At 36.3% G+C, this 19587-nt stretch overlaps 1 protein-coding gene across 9 annotated transcripts in view; it reads right to left on the reverse strand.

Moving 5' to 3' along the window:
• Nucleotides 1-19587, reverse strand: part of NUDT9 (nudix hydrolase homolog 9) — a 74072-nt gene that overhangs the window by 40185 nt on the left and 14300 nt on the right. For 6 of the 9 annotated variants that reach the window (XR_016431344.1, XM_090002759.1, XM_090002755.1 and 3 more), the window contains 2 exons: nucleotides 3155-3211; nucleotides 2347-2432 (listed from right to left, as the gene is read on the reverse strand). Coding sequence is in view for 8 of the 9 variants with exons in the window: in XM_090002759.1 (XP_089858885.1) it covers nucleotides 2347-2432; nucleotides 3155-3211 (143 nt within the window). In the remaining variant the exon portion in view is untranslated. The remainder of the gene's footprint in view (nucleotides 1-2346; nucleotides 2433-3154; nucleotides 3212-19587) is intronic. The other 3 variants (XM_090002762.1, XM_090002757.1, XM_090002760.1) reach the window with 1 other exon arrangement.

The following is a 19587-nucleotide window of genomic DNA, read 5'->3' on the forward strand; positions in this document are numbered from 1 at the left end:
AATTTAAATCTCCTTTCTATTTCACAAATTACCAACCAAGGTTGTAGTGTCTCTTTCTTATCTAAACAATGTTTTGTACAGGATCTCCAATCTAAAAAGCAAATTGACAAAAGACATAGAGAATGGGACCTCTACTACATGGATCGTCTACTTCTTCCAAAAAGCAATTTTTGTTATAATGTTCAAAATGTGGACTTAGTTTTGTGGCATCAAATACTAGGACATCCTAGTTTCCCATTTGAACAAATTTTGTAATGAAAAATTTCATTGTGAAGATTGTGTTTTTGGCAAAATGAGGGCTCTCTTCTTTCTCAAAAGAACCTTTTCATCTAAACTGTTTGAATTAGTGTACTCGGATGTATAGGAACCTTCTCCCATCTTATCTAAAGATGGATTCTCTTATTATGTGATATTTATTGATGATTATACTAGATTTTCTTGGATATACTTTCTTAGGCACAAATATGAGGTATTTGAAAACTTTAAAAAATATCATACTCTTATTAAAAATCAATTTAAAACTAAAATTTTCATCTTTTGCTCCGACTCTGGGAGAGAGTTTATGTCAAAATGATTTCAAAACATATTTTGAAAATAATGGAATTGTTCATTAAAGATCATGTGCTTATACGCCTCAACAAAATTATTTAGCTGAGAGAAAACATAAGCACATAATTGAGACCACTAGAACTCTTTTAATCTCCAAAAATGTTCTAAAACACTTTTAGGTTGAAGCTTCTTTGATGGTTGTATATCTTATCAAGAGACTTTCATCATCTAAGCTTCAAACCATTTCTCCTTATGAAAAGCTCTTTAAAATCTGTCCTTATTATCTTAGATTAAGACCTTTTGGATGAAGTGTTTTTTTCTTACCAATAAAAATGATACAACTCTCTCCTAAAGCAATACCATGTGCTTTCTTTGAATATAGGGAAACTAAAAAAGGGTTTAGATGTTTTGCTTTCAAAAAGGGCAAACTATATATATCATGGAATATTTATTTTTTAGAAAATGAAAGTTTCTTTCAGAATGTGCCTAAGAAGATTTCTGAGTATTTGTTTTTACCTGAATTATTACCTCAAAGTATGCATTATGTATTATTATTCTTCTCTTCAGCCTCTTCACTTGAGCTTAAAGCCTACTGCAATTCTGATTTTGGAGGATGTGGTAGTACTCGTCATTCTACTACAAGTTTTTGTATCCTTCTTAGAGACTCTTTAATCCCTTGGAAGAACAAAAAGCAAGGATTGCATTGTTTACAACAGAGGTTGAGTATCGAGCTAGGATGGCATTGCAAGAATCAGAGTGCTACCCATATGGCTAAGAATCCAGAGTTTCATGAGCGTACCAAACATGTAGAGATTGATTGTCACTTTGTACATCAGGCATATCTTGATGACACCATTACCTTGCCTTATGTTCAGTCCATTCATCAAATTGCAGATGTGTTCACCAAGGCACAACCAACCGTTCATTTTCACACCTCTATTTCCAAACTTGTGATAGTTCCTACTGCACCATCTCGAGTTTGGAGTGTGAAAATAGTGAGTAGGTTGTGTCTTAGGGCCATATCTGGTATTTTGATATTTGATATGTGACATGTCTTTTTATTGTACATATTTTTTTATTGTTTCTTTCTTGTTCTTATCTTTCTTAGGGGTATTTCAGTCTTTATAATGTTTCCTTGTAATCTAAGCCCAATAAAGAGGGTAGACTCTCTTGTATATCTTTTCTTAATGAAATAAGACAATCTAGAGTTTTGCCCCTTACTCTAGTGAGTGTGCTTGTGCTTCCTTCGTATTGCAGCCAAACGAAGAGCCCCAGGTAGTAGCCCAGCTACAGCTGAGAAAGGGATTACCCCTTTACTTTTATCTCATGTAACTGCTAAATTTCACATATGGATGTAAACGGTTCGGATTTGGATCGGATATATAGCCATATTTGACTAATCAGATGTTGGCTAAATGGATTCGAATTTGGATTTGGATTCGTATGGTGAAAAACTCATACCAGATCCGCTTTTTTACATGCAAACAGATTCGGATATCTGTCAAAATCAAATATTTGTTGGATTCGTCAACAAAAAATCAAAACCATATCCGCATCCGATTATAGGATATGGTTTGGCTTACCAAATGCAACTAAACAGAATCGAATTCGGTCAGATATCAGATAAAATCTGATTCATTGACATCCCTAATTTCACAACTTTGCCAGAAAAACAAAAATTAATATTCAACTCAAATAACATGATGCTCAGTAAGGGTTCCATTATCTATCAAAATATAATAATTATAGAGTTTGAACAATTAAAAACAAGAAATTCCAGAACATGCAAGAATAGACCTGTAGTCTGTCAGACCAAGGTGAAGACAGACACGAGGCTCTTGGTTTGAACCACTTTCTGCAGGGTAAAGTACATGACCTCCATACTGCAAATTCAGTAAACAGTTGCACTATTACATCAGTTGTTTATAACATTTATGTTTATAGAAATATCAACAAATGTAATATTACATTATTTTGGTGGATTTCCAAGTTCTGAAGTCACAAGTTCACTAAAAGACAAAAGAAGTACTTCACAACAATCTCATGTCCTAACAAATTACATTAAGAAAGCAATTGCTGCATATCTACATAACCATAAAATATCAAAAAAGAATGTAGTAATTCAAGCAATAGCAAATGAATATAAAAGTCAAATGAAACATACCTAGCTACATGCTGACCATATGAACCGGAAGAAACATAAATGCTGACTCATCACTGCCAACTCAATATAGTAAAGCAGTCACATTTGCTCAAGTTGATGTCATAGAAAATTAAAAATCCCTTCATGGAGAAGTAAATTATCAAACATAAAAGTTGGATCCTGAGTCATCCCATCTTAACTGGAGTGTTATCAGGACCAGATTCCACAGAGGATAACTCATAGCTTAACGATTAATAAAAAAAACCTTTCTAGAATTACTCCTAATGCATTCCAACAGAAATCCTATATGGAACATCTAAGCTAGATAGGTACTGTCACAAAGGAGATGTAGAACCAATAGAAATCAAAGGTAGCACTAAAATCATAATAATACTAAAGCTAAACAACAAAAGAATTACAACAGGAAACAGGCATCCAAGTTGACAGAGGAGAATTCTGTACCCTAAACTTAGTTCCATTATATAATGATGGGTTCCTCTGAATTCTTTGATCCCATATCTGGAAAAAAATAAGAATGCGTACAACAGAATCAATAAACCAGGGGAAAAAATAAAACTAGAGGTAAGAATTAGTATGGACACAATCTAAATCATCCATAGTTAATCTAAATTATCAACGTGGATGACCACCTAGATAAACATGCCTTAAATGGGAAAGAAAAAGTATTTGTTTGCCTAAAGGGAAAAAGAAATATCCCTAGAAGTTACTAAACATTAAGTTCCACTTCCAAGCATAGGGCATCATATATAATAAGTTAATCAGGTCACAGTAAAACTGCAGCAGCCACATAATTATTACAGAAAAGATATTAACTTATGATCAAGCAGATACATTCAACAAAAAATAAAGCTACATGTCAACTAGTAAAACATGTGATTACTGATTAGCTTTTGATGTTGAAACTTTGCCTCAAACATTGGTTCCATGGCCCTAGTCGACAGTGGATCAGGTTTAGACTATGTCACATGGATATGGTTGTAGATACAGGGATATGGCATTTTTACAAAATTTTCCAATACAGCTAGAAAGCCTAGAATATAAGGACACAGTACAGAAGTGAAAATGGACTATCCATGTGATGTAGGGCTTATATATTTGTAATATTATCACGAATAATAATTAAAATAATAACCCCATGGTCAAAGTCTGATGTATCTTTTCCAATAATGAACCTCACCCAGCTGTTAACATGTATATATTCATATATGTATATACAATTATATAGAGGTAATGTTTGCTACCCTCGGGTAAAGAACCCCCCAGTGAAAAAATGTAAATATTTTTATTTATTTTTTATTTTTTTCACACCTGACCCTCAGATGTGTGAAATGAAACAAGGTGTACACAAACACAATGCCACTAAAGGGCTACAAAAGTGCACAAACACAAAAAAGGGTCACTAATGGACCAATTACAATCTCACAAAGGAGATAATCACCAAACACAAATCATAAAGAAAACACAATGTAAAAATAATATGTATTGAATCATAAAATGCTTAGAAAAGCATTTAGGAATCCAAGTGGAAAACTCCTACTTATAACCACACAAAAGAGAGTGGGGCAGCCCAACTAATCATTGGGCAAGCCCCCAACGGTCATATTTATGACCGTTGGGAGCAGCCCAATGACTAGTTGGGCTGCCTCAACAGCCATATTACAAAAAGAAATAAAAAAACAAAAATAGAAAATGAAAAAAGAAAATAAAATCAGCCCTTACTAGGCTGACCCCTATTACAATGTGAAAAGACTGAAATACCCCTAATGGGTATTTTAGTTTATATATATATATATATATATATATATATATATATATATATATATATATATATATATATATATTAACACTCTCCCTCAAACTTATGGTGAGATCACCGAAAGTATGTTAAGAAGAAGAAAAAGAAAGTGTCGTAGAGGAAGAGCCTTGGTGAAGAAGTCCGCAATCTGAAATTCGAAAAAAACATATGGTAAATCAATCGTCTCCCTCAAGTGTTCTTCCTGAACGTAGTGACAATCCATTTTGATGTGCTTCATGTTAAAGTATATATATATATATATAATAAGTAAAACCCATTAGTGGTATTTTAATCATTTTTTCTTATGTCATTAGTTGTATTCATTAAGGGCACTTTAGGTTTTTATTACTTTTGTAATTTATTCATTTTATCAAGGGCATTATAATCTTTATAATGCTCTTGAAATAGAGTTGTTGGGAGTGCTCCCAAGAACTATATTTCTAGTTGTTGGGAGTGTTAAAATGTGTCTCCTAAAATCATTATTGTAAATATAAATATATATATTTATATACATAGAGATACATATACATATAATATATTATATGTACATATATCTCTATATATATAAATATATATATTTATATACCTTTTTTTATTTCTTACCCGAAAAGGATATTCTTGTAATTTCCTATCTTGCGCATATTCCATTTGGAATATGTTGTAATTTTCTTATTTATTTTTATTATTTAAAGTGCATTGGGGGTCCCCCCCAATAGAGTCGTTGGGGGCCCCCAACGACTCCTTTGGGAGCCCCCCCTTTGCACCTTTTGGCACTTGTATAAATAGGGGTGTTCCCTCCTTGTAATTCCTAAGCTTGAGAGTCTCAAGCATTTGTTCCTTTTATCAAATACATGCATTATTGCATGTTTGCTATTTTTACGCTTTTTGCGTATTTTGTTCAAGTGTTGTGAGGGTGTCTTCGTACACTGCTTTTATAAAGTATTTATGCTTGTATGCGTATTGTCTTTTCATAGACAATTTCACATGGTATCAGAGCCAGGTTGGTGATAGAGGATTGTGGGATCCTCTTCTTTTCAAGTACCTCGAAAAGCGTGCCTTCGGATATTTGAAGGTTGAAGTGGTGGATCTTGCTTCTCAAATATTTTAGAAGAATCTTGCGCAAGCTAGCATTTGGAATATTGTGTTGGTACGCCATTTCTCCCTTTCTCTCTACTTCATAATGGGCAAAAAAGAGTCTCACTTTACTCTTGCTTCAAATTAAATGGGTCCAACTATCATATTTGGGCCGGAAACATGGAGGCTCACATAAAAGGGAAGGGGCTATGGAGTTATGTGCAAGGCACAATTCCGGAACCGGAACCCAAAATAATTGTGGTAAACGTAAGTGAGATCAAGATTCTTGAAGGAGAAGAAAGGATTAGAGCCCTTGAAGAGTATTCTAAGAAGCACGATGAGTGAGAAATGAAGAATTTCAAGATTCTTTCTTGGTTTTTTTCATCTGTTGAAACCAAGATTAATGCCAACATTATTAAGTTCAAAAAGGCATCGGAAGCTTGGCATTATCTTGAAAAAATGTATACATCGAGGGACCTATCTCATAAGTATTATCTTCAAAAGAAGGCTCTCTCTCTTACTCAAGGTGAAATGACTATTAGGGAATATTTTGCCGATCTTTCCTCCGTTTGGGATGAGCTTGCCATGCTTGAACCAAAATGGAGTGGAGAAGCAATTGAACTCCGTCACAAGCAACTTGAAGAAGATCGGTTCTTCAATTTTTTGAATGGGCTAAGGCCCGAATTTGAGCAAATAAGGTCCTCTCTTCTATCCTCTTTTTCTCCTCCCTCTCTTGAAGATGTACTCACCAAATTAAGTGGTGAGGAGACTCGTATGAGTTTATGTAAACAAGGATCAAGTGTTCTTGTGGTTCCTTGTAATCATGAAGAAAGTAATAAGGTCAATGTCGTATCAAGACCCGGGAACAATGTAAGAACCTATCGTCCCCCTCATTTTAAACCACAAAATCAAAGGTGAAAATGGTGGGCCAAGAGGAAAAAGGGACTATATCAAAATTATTTGTCATTTTTGTAAAGAACCCGGACATATCAAACCCATATGTCCCAAATGGAAAAAGCTTCTCGCAATGGCTACCACCGGTGTTCCACAAAAGGAGGAGGCATCATCAAGTGGGTCACTCTCTTTAAATCAAATAGTGGAAGCCCTTCAACCTCTACTCAAGGGAGCTACCTCCGGTGCCGTCGTGTCTACCTCATCTCTTCCAGGTAAAGTCTTTTGGCTTTTGGACTCCAGTGCATCTTTTTATATGTCTCCAAACATGTTTTCACTTTCCGATTTCTCAAAAAATGTTTCTCCCTCTTTTGTTTCCACTGAGGATTCCCCAAAGGCAGTTACTTGGCAACGGATGCATCCAACTTCTGCAGAAGTCCATGGGATCTATCGCATAGGATAATGTCTGGTAGTCCCGTCCCCTAACTCCAATGACTACGATGCCGGATTTTTGCTCGTGGGGGTGGTTGTTAACAACCTGTCCATTGGAGTTTTTGTACCGATCCATCCTCTCTCTTGACAGAAACAAAAGGTGAATGGGTTTGTCAGGCGTTGCTTAACTGACGACCCATTTTACATGCTCTGGTCTTTCAACCACTCGAGCATCTTGCCTGTGAAGGCGATCGATCACCATTTTATGTGATTACAGCATTATGCATTTAGCACTGTTCGAGGTCACATGACTGTCTCATCCGATCATCATAGTACTAACGACCAGTGCACGTCTATAAGTACTCTATGATGAAAGGGATATAGTTCCTTAACAGGATTCCTTTGTTGTCGCGCTTTGCGCACAGGGGCTTTATGTTTGCACTCATGCTTTCAGTATTTAATTTGCTGCCACGCATTGCGCCTAGGCTTTGCTTACGCACTCCTGCTTTCAGTCTTTGCTTTGCCATCACGATTTGCGCCCAAGCTCCTGCTTTTTCAAATGTGTCGTTATCGCCTTGCCATTGAACATGATGCTTATGATTTCGCTCATCGCATGCACTATTAGATGTATCCTCGAGGAGTATGCACATGCATTTACCACTCTCCCTCTTATGATAAGAGATGAGTTGGGGGCTTAAACGATACATCCTTGACTAAGGAGAGAGATCCCTAGCAAGGATCCTGACTTTTCGAGTGAGCAGTCCTGCAAAGTAAACTTGAGGATTTTTGGGAGTTACGCTAAAACACTAAAGACTACTCAAGTCTACGTATTTGGAAAGGGGGTGCTTGTCTATTTCAGTTCGTGCATCTGACACAACTCGGGTAACCCCGAATTGGGGCTCGAACGAACTTCTTGGTGGGGGTTCTTTTGAGAAACCCGTATCCCGTTCATCAAGGCCAGTATCGAGCCATGTGAGGCATGTAGATACTACGATAACGGATGAGAGATTCTAGAAAATCGCATGCCATATGTTGGCACGAGTTGTCGACTGTTTCGAAAGATAAAGAATGTCAAAAGTAAAGTTTAAGAAACATTACATTGGTTGATAATCCATATTCGGGTCAAAAAATCATATTTGGAGCAAAATCCAATTAGATATCTATATTTGCGGCAAATATCAAATTCAAGATCCATATTCGGGGCAAAAATCCAATTCAAGATCTATATTTGAGGCAATAATTTAATTTGAGATCCACATCCAAAACAAAAATCCATATTCGGGCTGAAAATATCATTCGAGATCTATATTCGGGGCAAAAATCCAATTTGAGATCCATATTCAAGGCAAAAATTCAATTTCAGATCCATAATAAGAGCAAAAATCCATATTCGGGGCAAACATCTCATTAGAGATCCATATTCGGGGCAAAAATTCAATTCCAAATCCATATTCAGGACAAAAATTTATGATTTTAAATATAATTGCATAATTGGATCCATATTCGGACAAAAAACCATAATAAACTTGTTAAAACATGTAAAATGGTGAACGGATCGGGTCATACAATCCAAAATGAAGTAATTTGACCCATTATCCATGACTGCCCAAGTTGTTCGCACATTGTCATCAAACAATGGACATTTAGAACATAGCATTTGTAAATGATCCAAACAAACGTTGGACTTGGAACAATTGTTACAGAACGAACAAAACCAATGTTTTGTTCCGTTCTTTTTGTTCATTTTGACCAAACCCGGACAAACCATCAAACATGCCCTAAGGGACAATACAAAGGCACTAAGGCACTACACAAGCACAAAGTGCATACAACGACTTCAAAGAGTCAAAAAGAGGAACACAAGAGCATAAAAAATATTATCTTTATTGATAATAATGCATGATAAAAAGTATTAAGAAATAGGGACAAGAGGTCCCTTTAAATGCCAAAACAAAAATCCACATCAAAAACAAAGATCCATATTTGAGGCAATAATTTAATTTGAGATCCACATCCAAAACAAAAATCCATATTCAGGCCGAAAATATCATTCGAGATCTATATTCGGGGCAAAAATCCAATTTGAGATCCATATTCAAGGCAAAAATCCAATTTCAGATCCATAATAAGAGCAAAAATCCATATTCGGGGCAAACATCTCATTAGAGATCCATATTCGAAGCAAAAATTCAATTCGAAATCCATATTCAGAACAAAAATTTATGATTTTAAATATAATTACATATTTGGATCCATATTCGAGCAAAAAACCATAATAAACTTGTTAAAACATGTAAAATGGTGAACGAATCGGGTCATACAATCCAAAATGAAGTAATTTGACCCATTATCCATGACTGTCCAAGTTGTCCGCACATTGTCATCAAACAACGGACATTTAGAACATAGCATTTGTATATGATCCAAACAAACGTTGGACTTGGAACAATTGTTACAGAACGAACAAAACCAATGTTTTGTTCCGTTCGTTTTGTTCATTTTGTCCAAACCCGGACAAGCCGTCAAACATGCCCTAAGGGACAATACAAAGGCACTAAGGCACTACACAAGCACAAAGTGCATACAACGACTTCAAAGAGTCAAAAAGAGGAACACAAGAGCATAAAAAATATTATCTTTATTGATAATAATGCATGAGAAAAGTATTAAGAAATAGGGACAAGAGGTCCCTTTAAATGCCAACACAAGAGAGAGGAGGGGCTCCCAATAGAGTCGTTGGGAGCCCTCCAACAATCATAAATATGATTATTGGTGCTCCAACGACTCTATGGTCTAAATGACCATAGAGCCCCTACTCAAAATACAAAATAAAAAATAAAAAGAAAAAGAAAAATTACAAAACTGCCCCTAGAGGACAGCACCTATTACAACAAAGAAAAGGATGAAAAAGCTCCAGATGGGCATTACCTATTACAAAATTGTATGCAGTAAAATAAATATATATTAACAATAATCTTCCTTAGAATCATTCTTATCAAACACATTTTTCTTTTGGAGAAAAGTTATATTCCTTGACACATACAATTTGTCATTTTTAATATCATATAGCCAATGAAAACACATAGATTAACTTTTGAAGGAAGTTTATCATTTTTGTTAGAAAGAACAAAACACTAGCAACTAAAAACCTTTAACCTTTTGCATTCAGGAGATATTTTAAAAAGTTTTTTAATGGGCAATATATTATTTAATAAAGATAAAAGCTTTTTATTGATAAGATATACTTCCATAAGAGCGGCTTCAACCCAAAATCCTTTTAGAACATTTTTGGAAATAAGTAAAGTTCTTATAGTTTCAATTATATGACTATTTTTTTGGCTAGCCCATTTTGTGGAAGAGTTTTGGGGCAAGATCTTTGATGGACAATTCTATTTAAGTCTAAATAATCTTTAATTCATTTGATAAAAATTCTCCCCTTCCATCTGAACAAAAAATTTTATTGTTAGTTTTAAATTGGTTTTAGACCAAGTTATAAAATTTTTTAAAACAAGAAAATACCTCAAATTTGAGTTTAAGTATAAGCATGTCTACTAAAGTCATCAATGAATGTTATATAATAAGGGAATTCACCTTGAGATATAACATAAGTTGGTTCTCATACATCTCAATGCACTAATTTAAATAGTTCTTTGAACACAAAATTACTAGATTCAAAAAGCAACATTTTTATTTTTCTAAGAATGCAATCCTTCTTTGTTATTACAAGCCTTTTCAAGAAAAGAAAAAAGATACAATTTTGATATATTAGGATGCCCTAATCTCCTGTGCCATATTTCTGTCATTCTTTTCAACAAAATTAGAAATTGTTTTTACTGGCAAACGTAGTGAATCTATGAAGTAAAGATCCCCTCTCCTTCGGCCTTGCCCAATAAATTTTCTTGACTGGCGATCCTGCACCCAACAACCATTAGATGAAAAATAGATTTCACATCCATTGTTCAAGATTTGTGAAACAAAAAGCAAGTTGAGTTTAGGCACTACTCTAACATTAGGAACATAAAAATTTTGAATCTTTGAAAAAGCTTTTCAAATCCCTTAAGCTTTTAAGTTTAAGAAAAGTTTCATCGGCAGTTAAAACACAAGAATCGTATAAATTAGTGACATTTGAATAGGACAAACTCATTAGGTGTCATGTGAAATGATGCTCTCTATGTCACATGGGTGCGGGTGCGGATGCAGATGTGGGGGTGCGGCAAAAATATAAAAGATTATATATATATATAAAGTCCAAAAGTTGGACATAAATGACCTTGGGTGCGTTGACTGCACCCAGGGTCAGGTTGACCGCATCGGGTGCGGGTGCGAGTGCGACAAGGGTGCGGCACCTAGTTGGAGAATCCTTGTGACATATAGGGCAAAAAAAAATTTCTTGGCAAATTTTTTTTTCAAGTCCAAAAATTAGACCAAAATGATCCTGGGTGTGTTGACCACACCCAGGGTCGGGTTGGCCGCACCCGCGTCTCGTCGATGTGGGTGTGGCACCCTGCTAGCCGAATCCATGTGACATAGGATGCTCTTGAATCAAGAATCCAAAGGGCCATATCAAAATCGAAGTAGGTAGAGATTGTAGCTTCAGATAGAGAAAATGAAGTCCCCGTGGTTGATGATTGACTTTTGAGAAGCGGTTAAAGCGTATTCACCAATTGAGAAACATATTCCCAATTGATGTATGTCCATTGTTGTCCATGTCTCTAGTCTCTTGAGATGGTCCAACCGAAGCCACCTTCCTTTCCTCTATTTTCTTTAATTTGAGACAAAAAGGTTTAATGTGTCTTGACTCATTGCAATGATGGCAAATGATTTCCTTTTGCTTTCATATTCATTACTTTATCTCTCAAAGTGTGGTGGCTTGTATACATGAGTATTAGATCCTGACTAAAAACAACCAACCAAGACTGAATCTTCATCATTCTTAGAACTTTGCTTCTTTAATTTATTCTCCTCCATACTTAGTTCTTCCAATGTTTCAACCGTGCTAGGTGTGGTTCCTCTATGAATCAAAGTCAATTTTGTAGTCTCGAATTTGGGTCCTAACCCATTCACAAATTAACAAAATTGCTTTGCTTTGATTTTTTTTCTCGGAATTTTATGTCCAAAGGGCAATGCTACTTTGGCTCAAGCACGGATAGCTCATCCCACAGTTGAGATTGAGAATTGTAATATTCTCAAATGCTCATGTTTTCTTGTCTCAAATGCTCATGTTTCCTTGTCTCGTGGTTCTAACCTTGCCTGAGAGGTTGTCCACATATGCAATATCTTTAAGAGTCTACATATCTCTAAGATAATTCTACGCAGTATTAGCATATTTAAATTTTGTCAAACTAGAACAAATCTTCATGTTGATGCTATTAATAAGCTAATACATTATTTTAGAGTGACCCATTTTTCACTCCTTCCATTTCTTCATACTCAGCATCTCCTTGAAGTTCAACATCATGGTTCATTTTCACTCTTAGTGAGGATTAGTTTAGGCTCCGTTTCGGAACCATTCACTAATCCCCATCCTTTCCCCTCTATATGATGGAAGCCCACATTACATAGTTGGAATCATTGAGTTTGATGAGAACAACAGTAACGGTCTACTTGTCCTTCATAGGTGGAATCAAAGAGAGGAGAGTAGAAGAAGAGGAGAAAGATATAGAATTCAAATCCAAGGATCAAGAGTCGATGGCTTTGATTACCATGTAATGAGATATCCTCCACGAGATGAAATCTGAATGCCACTAAGAGCAAGAACACAATAACCACTAAGGTCAAGGGCACACACCACTAAGGACCATAATTTTAAAACCCAATGACTCATCACTCGACTCGTCATAAATTGACTCGTGACGCAGCCAGATCATGTCAACTTTATATTTTATATAAAATATGTAAATATATGTACATAAAACCTCCCCATTTACTTACGCATTTTCCACTCATTTCACATGTGGCCTCTTTGACTCTTTTCACCTCTCTAACCATTTCATATAATATATATTTTAGATATAGCATATATATTTAGATTATATTCTGTTTATTTTGTATTTATGTAATATTTAATATATATATAACCGTGTCTCCGTACCCACATTTTTTGGAATTGTCGTGTCGTACCCTCTATATCCATACTCGTACCCGCACCTATACCCAGGTGACAGCCAGGTGACAACTTTACGGGGAACCACCAAGACTAGGAGTATGACAATGTATTATATGATATTTTTATAATATGCTTATTGTATAATTTTATTAATATATGTGCAACAAACTTTTTTATATTTCATATAAGATATAATCATATACAAAATATATAGTATACAAATATACATGTCAAATATATGTATGGCTCGGCCAAGTCAACCTATGACTTGGCTGAATAATGCCAAAACTCAGCAGACTCGGCCAAGTCAGCACATGACTCGGCGAAGTTTTATGAGTTCCTAGATCATTTACTAGGTTGATCCAACAAGTGACCGAGTTGGGCCCAGTCAACTGAGTCACCGGGTTGGCTCCGCACTAAGGCACACACTTGAAAAAGGTGTATAGGCATAGGATCTGACCCGATCCATGTACCCGATATGTAACATGTAACTATTTTTACATTTATCGGGTCTGGATACACCAGACCCGGACCCATACTGTAATGTATCTTAAATACACAAGTTAGGTCACGATTTCTTTTTACATAAATCGTGACAGCCGTAATTGTTTTCTCTCTCCCTCTCTCTCTCTCTCTTCTCTTTCTCAATGCAGGTGCAGAGGAAAACTTTCATGGTATCAGAGCGAAGATCCATCTAGGGGTTGCGGAGGATTCCAAAGGTGCGACAGATCAAAGGTTTGAGGTTTCTTTCTTCTCCCATCTTCTTTTCTTCTTCAGTTTTCTTCTCTCTACCTCCATTCTCAATCTCCATCTCTCGTTTTCCCCTTTTCTGTTTTTCTTCAATCTTTTCTTTTCCTTTAGTGGATTCACGCCTCACGTGAATTCCTAATCTGTTCACGAAGAGCTCATGTGAACCCTGGTTCACGGTGATCCTGTACATCAAGAAAGGGAAAAGCCTGTTTCGCGTGAATTCCTTTTCTGCGTATCCCTTCAATTTTTTTTTCTTCTCTTTTCTGCGTATCCCTTCTTATACAGGGCTGGATATCGGGCAGGTCTGCGACATCAAATTTCTTGGAATAGAGCCTGTGTATCCCTTCTTATACTGGGCTTGGATATCGGGCAGGGCTGGATATCGACTCTCAGAACCCCTTTCTCGTATCATATTTCTTCTGACTGTTACGAGTGGGATCCACATTTTAAATACAATTTTTTTTCTTCCTTTCCTCATTGCTTTCACATTGAAAATACAGTTTGATTTTCTTTCCATTGCTTAAATATCCGACCTTTCAAAAGTAGAAAAGAAAACTCAGTCTTGGAATACAGCCTGAATTTCTTCTGACAGCCTCTGGTTGCAGATTTTTGAATTTCTCAGCCGTAAAAAAAAAAAAGGACGATCAGCAAACATCTCTGGCTGCAGACTGAGCACTCTGTGGATACTCTGGTAACACAAAAAGGGTTCCTTTTTCTTGTTAAAACTCTTCCTCATGGATATTCATTCTTCTTCATCCAATCTTTCTTCAAGTTTTCTCACTCAACTCGTTTCTGAAAAGTTAACTACCTCAAACTTCTTGATCTGGAAGAGACAAATCATTCCTTTTATAAGGAGTCAAGGTCTCTTGGGTCACCTTGATGGAACCACTCTCGCTGCACTCGAATTTGTTATGAGAGAGGAAAAAGATGACAAAGGAGTAAGTTCAATTGTGTATGTCAAGAACGTAGAGTACCTCAACTGGGAAAGGAAAGATCAGTCGGTGGTTGCATATATCACTTCCACCTTGTCCCAAGAGGTCCTTGTTGCAATTCCCGACAATTGTACTGCTCTCAAACTTTGGGAAAAATTGGTTCAAACATATTCACAAGTTTCGCAGGCACGAATGGTTTTTCTCAAGAGGGAATTTCAAATGCTGAGAAAAGATTCCATGACCATCATGGAATATCTGAACAAGATGAAGACTATCACAGACCAACTTGCAGTTATAGGGTGCGCGGTGAGTGACAGTGATATGGTACAACAGACTCTGAGTGGATTGGGATCCAACTACAATATGATCGTCACTTCACTATTGTGTCTCCCTGCTCTTTCTACCTTTGATGAGTTGCGAGCAAAATTGATTCAGTATGAGATGACTCTGAAAGGGTTCTCTGAGGAATCTCACATTCACACAAATTCTCAAGAAGTTTTTGCCACAGGAGTAACTTATGGTAGAGGACGAGGAGGACAAGGGCGAAGTGGACACGGAGGGCGTGGTCTGCTTCCCACTCCAAATACGTTCGCTCATGCGCAGGGATCAAGATTCATTCTTACTTGCTTCCTTTGTAACAAAAAGGGGCATATCAAAGCGAATTGTTGGCATAATCTAGAGAATAAAGGAAAGGGTCCACAGACAGAAAACAAAAGGAAGTTCTCAAATAATGGAGAGATTAAAGATCTGCTGATATCTGCGTTGTCAGAGTTGAAATTGAAGCAGAGTGATGAAGGCACTTGGTTTGTCGACTCAGGGGCAGCCACTCATGTGACAGGTGATGCAGGTAAGATTTCTAATCCCATTCTTTATTTTGGAAAAAGTAAGATTGTCACTGGAGATGGATCACACCATCCTGTTTCTCATGTTGGAAAAACTGTCATTCTCATGTCATATTCCACTATTACTCTTCCAGACGTTCTTCATGCCCCTGACATTAAGAAAAATATTGTCTATGTTTCCAAACTTATTGATAATAATAATGCTTCAGTTGAATTCACTCCCTTCTCTGTGCAGGTCAAGGACCTACGCACGAGGGAAACATTCGTTGAAGGAAAGAGACGAGGCAATATGTATGTCTTTAAAAAAGCTCCTTGTCATGTTGTTCGCCCTGTCCACCTGAATTTAAAGCCCTCATTAGAGTCGTGTTCATCCTTTTCTGCTAATGTTTTTAGTATTTCTGAATGTAATAAGTCATTCTTATGGCATAGTCGGTTAGCCCATTCTGGGAGTCATTTTATTAAGAAACTTGTATCAATAATCTCATTCCAAAAGAAAGTCTCAATAGGGATGAGAACAGTCACAAATGTTCCAGTTGTCTTTCCTGCAAGAGTCATGTATTGCCTTTTCATTCCGTTAATAAGAGAGCTTCAAAACCTTTTGAGATAATCTGCTCTGATGTATGGGGACCCGCCCCAATTGCTTCGGGATCTGGAAGTAAATACTATCTAATATTTGTTGATAACTATTCTCGATACACTTGGATACATTTCATAAAAAATAAGTCGGAAGTCTTCTCTTTGTTTCAAAAAAATTTTTCCCTTGTCAAAAATCAATTTTCTGAGTCCATTCAATTTTTCCAATGTGATGGAGGTGGGGAATTCTCATCCCGTGATTTTATTTCTTTTCTTCAAAATAACGGAATAGGAAGAAGGGTGTCATGTCCTCACACCCCTCAACAAAATGGAATTGTTGAACGAAAACACAGGCATATCGTTGAAAGTACCATGAGTATGCTCCATGACAGCAATCTTCCCATCAACCTATTGACAGAAGCTTTCCATTCAGTCGTGCATGTGATAAATAGATTGCCTATGGTTGTTCTGGAAAAAAAGTCTCCTTATCACTGTCTTTTTTGAACTCATCTTAGTTATTATGATCTGCGTGTTTTTGGATGTGTCTGCTATGTGCATATCGATCAGTCTCTGAGAAACAAGTTTCAAGACAAGGCTCAAAAGTGCAGATTTGTGGGATATGCAGATGATTACAAAGGATATAGGTGTTATGATCCCACCAACAAACGCATCAGAACCTCAAGAAACGTTGTCTTTGATAAACAAAATTTTGATCAGGGAGCTGACACAATGAATATGCCAACTGAAATTTACTATCCTTGGTTGAGCTCAGAACTTTTTGTTGGCTCCAATGAAGCATGTTCCTCCGATTGTGTGCAACAATAAGGAGAGGTGTTTGAGAACACTGGGACGTCGAGGTCACAGAATGCAGAGGAAGTACCGGGCAGATACAAAGGCATTGTCTATTCTAGACAGAGACCGACAACATCAAGCCATTCAGATCATGTCTCAGCCGCCAATCCTGCGTCTTCTCATACTCTTGCAGCCAGAAAATCAAACCGCATACGACATCCTACTGACAGGTGGGTCAGTTATAACAACTTCTCCTTGGATCTTCAACTGTTTTTAACTGCCATCAATAAGGATGAAGAGCCCATCATGTATTATCAAGCAGCCGCTTCTATGAAATGGGTAGAAGCCATGAATGATGAAATGCAAGCCTTGCATGAATGTGGAACATGGGAAGTTGTTCTCAGACCACCTGATAAAAATGTTGTCGGATGCAAATGGGTCTACAAAATCAAGTACAAGCCAGATGGAACAATTGAACGATATAAGGCAAGGCTTGTAGCAAAAGGATTCACTCAAGAAGCTGGGCAAGACTATGATAAGACTTTTAGTCCGGTTGTAAGAATGGGAACGATTCGAATCATCATCTCCCTGGCTGTTGAACATGGATGGAATTTGAGTCAGCTTGATGTAAAAAATGCATTTTTACATGGGAATTTGAATGAGGAAGTATACATGGAACAACCCCCTGGATATCAAGAACAAAATTGTAAAACCCATGTATGCAAGCTAAAAAGAGCCATCTACGGCCTGAAGCAAGCATCTCGCTCTTGGTTTGATAGCTTCTCGCTAGAGATTCAGAAGCATGGATTTTCACGTTCCATGCTGGACCACTCATTATTTATTTTTAAAAACCCGCCTGTGACCACTCTACTATTAATTTATGTCGATGATATCATCATCACAGGAAACTCTGCGGACCATATCCAAGAAACAAAGACTTATTAGGTCAAAGGTTCAAAATGAAAGATCTTGGAGTTCTACGCTATTTCCTTGGTGTAGAAGTTGATAACCAGTCTCATGGCTTGACACTCACTCAACACAAGTACACCATAGACGTTCTCAGCAAGGCAAGCATGAAAGACTGCAAGCCTCTGGGAACACCGAGTGTACTTCATCAAAAACTTAGCGCTCATGATGGAAATTTGTGTGATGACCCCACCAGGTATCGTAGCATAATAGGAATGTTACAATCATGGTTTTAAAACCCGTGACTCGGAACTCGACTCGTTCTTTATGGACTCGTGACTCGGCGGGTCAACTCGGTGACTCGGACCGGGTTTTGTTAACTTTTGATTTTAAAAGAAAAACAATATATAAATTATCATTTAAACATATAAAAGTTTGTAGAATGACTTAATTACTAGTGTAATTGATTAATAATTAAAATAACATCAAGTAAAACTATATCTAACTTATAATTACTCATCTAATAGCAAGAAATCGAACAACCAAGCAAAACAATAATTCAATATTTCAATAGAAATAAGCCCTAAAGTAAAGTTAAGTTACAAAGTTCATAAATATAAAGTTAATGATCATAACACAATGACAAAATCAAATTTCATTCATCCAAAATTCATCCACTTTTACAAAATATGATATCTCAATTCTCAAGTCAAAAGTCAATGACTCAAATCTCAAATAGAGGCGAAGTGCTATTATTTGGAACTTCATTTGAATCAATTCTTGAGTTGGAAGTAGAAATTAATGGCTGAATTGGAGTACTAGTGGTTGCATTTTCCCTTGTATCTTCATCTTCAACTCCATCACCACCTTCGTCATCAATAAGATTAGCTTCTTCAATGTTTTCAACTTCCATCTCCAAGTCTCTTAAGAAATCCTTCATTCAATAAAATATGACACATTTGAGTTAACATGCAATAGAGAAAGACAAAAAACTAAATTAAAACAATTTTAATCAAGTTAAAATATCCAACAAACTTTTACGATTTTACCTCATCTCCATCTAAAACTCCTTCTTGCATGACCCATTCATCGATTGGTGTTTGCAAATATATATTGTCCAAAGAAATTAGGTCAAGACGTGTTCTCTTTAATTGCTTTTCTCTCAGACGGAAATTATAATGGACAAACACTAAGTCATTAAGTTTCTTTTGAGCTAATCTATTTTTTCTCTTAGTGTGAATTTGATCAAATGTACTCCAATTTCGTTCACATCCAGATGAAGAACATGTTTGACTAAGTATACGAATAGCAATTTTTTGAAGATCGGGGGCACATATTCCATGCATTTTCCACCACATTGTTGCATAAAGCCAAAACACACAAAAATGAAAAGTTGATTAAAGAAATATTCTTTTGCACAACACAACAATAATGTTAAAGATAAATCACCTGGCTTATGCTCATCTCTAGTCATAACAGCTATAGAAGTACCAAAATCTGCACTTGCGTCTTCAAATAACTCAAGTTGCTTGCATGCTCTTACTCTAGCTGAAATATTTGGCTCCAACTTCTCAATACATTGAATTAAACCACGCCTTATTTCAGGATGCTTTGTGAATTGCATGAAATAGTGCAAATAGTCAAATACATTAAATTGGTAATTGATAAAAGAAAGTTCATATTCAAAAATTAAAACAATTAATAAAAAGATATAAACAAATACATACCTTAGAAAATTGTGGACTATAGTGGTATTTGGGATTGAGATAGTATGTTGCTGC

Source organism: Nuphar pumila, chromosome 4, assembly GCF_984573655.1.
Source record: "Nuphar pumila chromosome 4, dmNupPumi1.hap1.1, whole genome shotgun sequence".
Taxonomy (NCBI): Eukaryota; Viridiplantae; Streptophyta; class Magnoliopsida; order Nymphaeales; family Nymphaeaceae; genus Nuphar; species Nuphar pumila.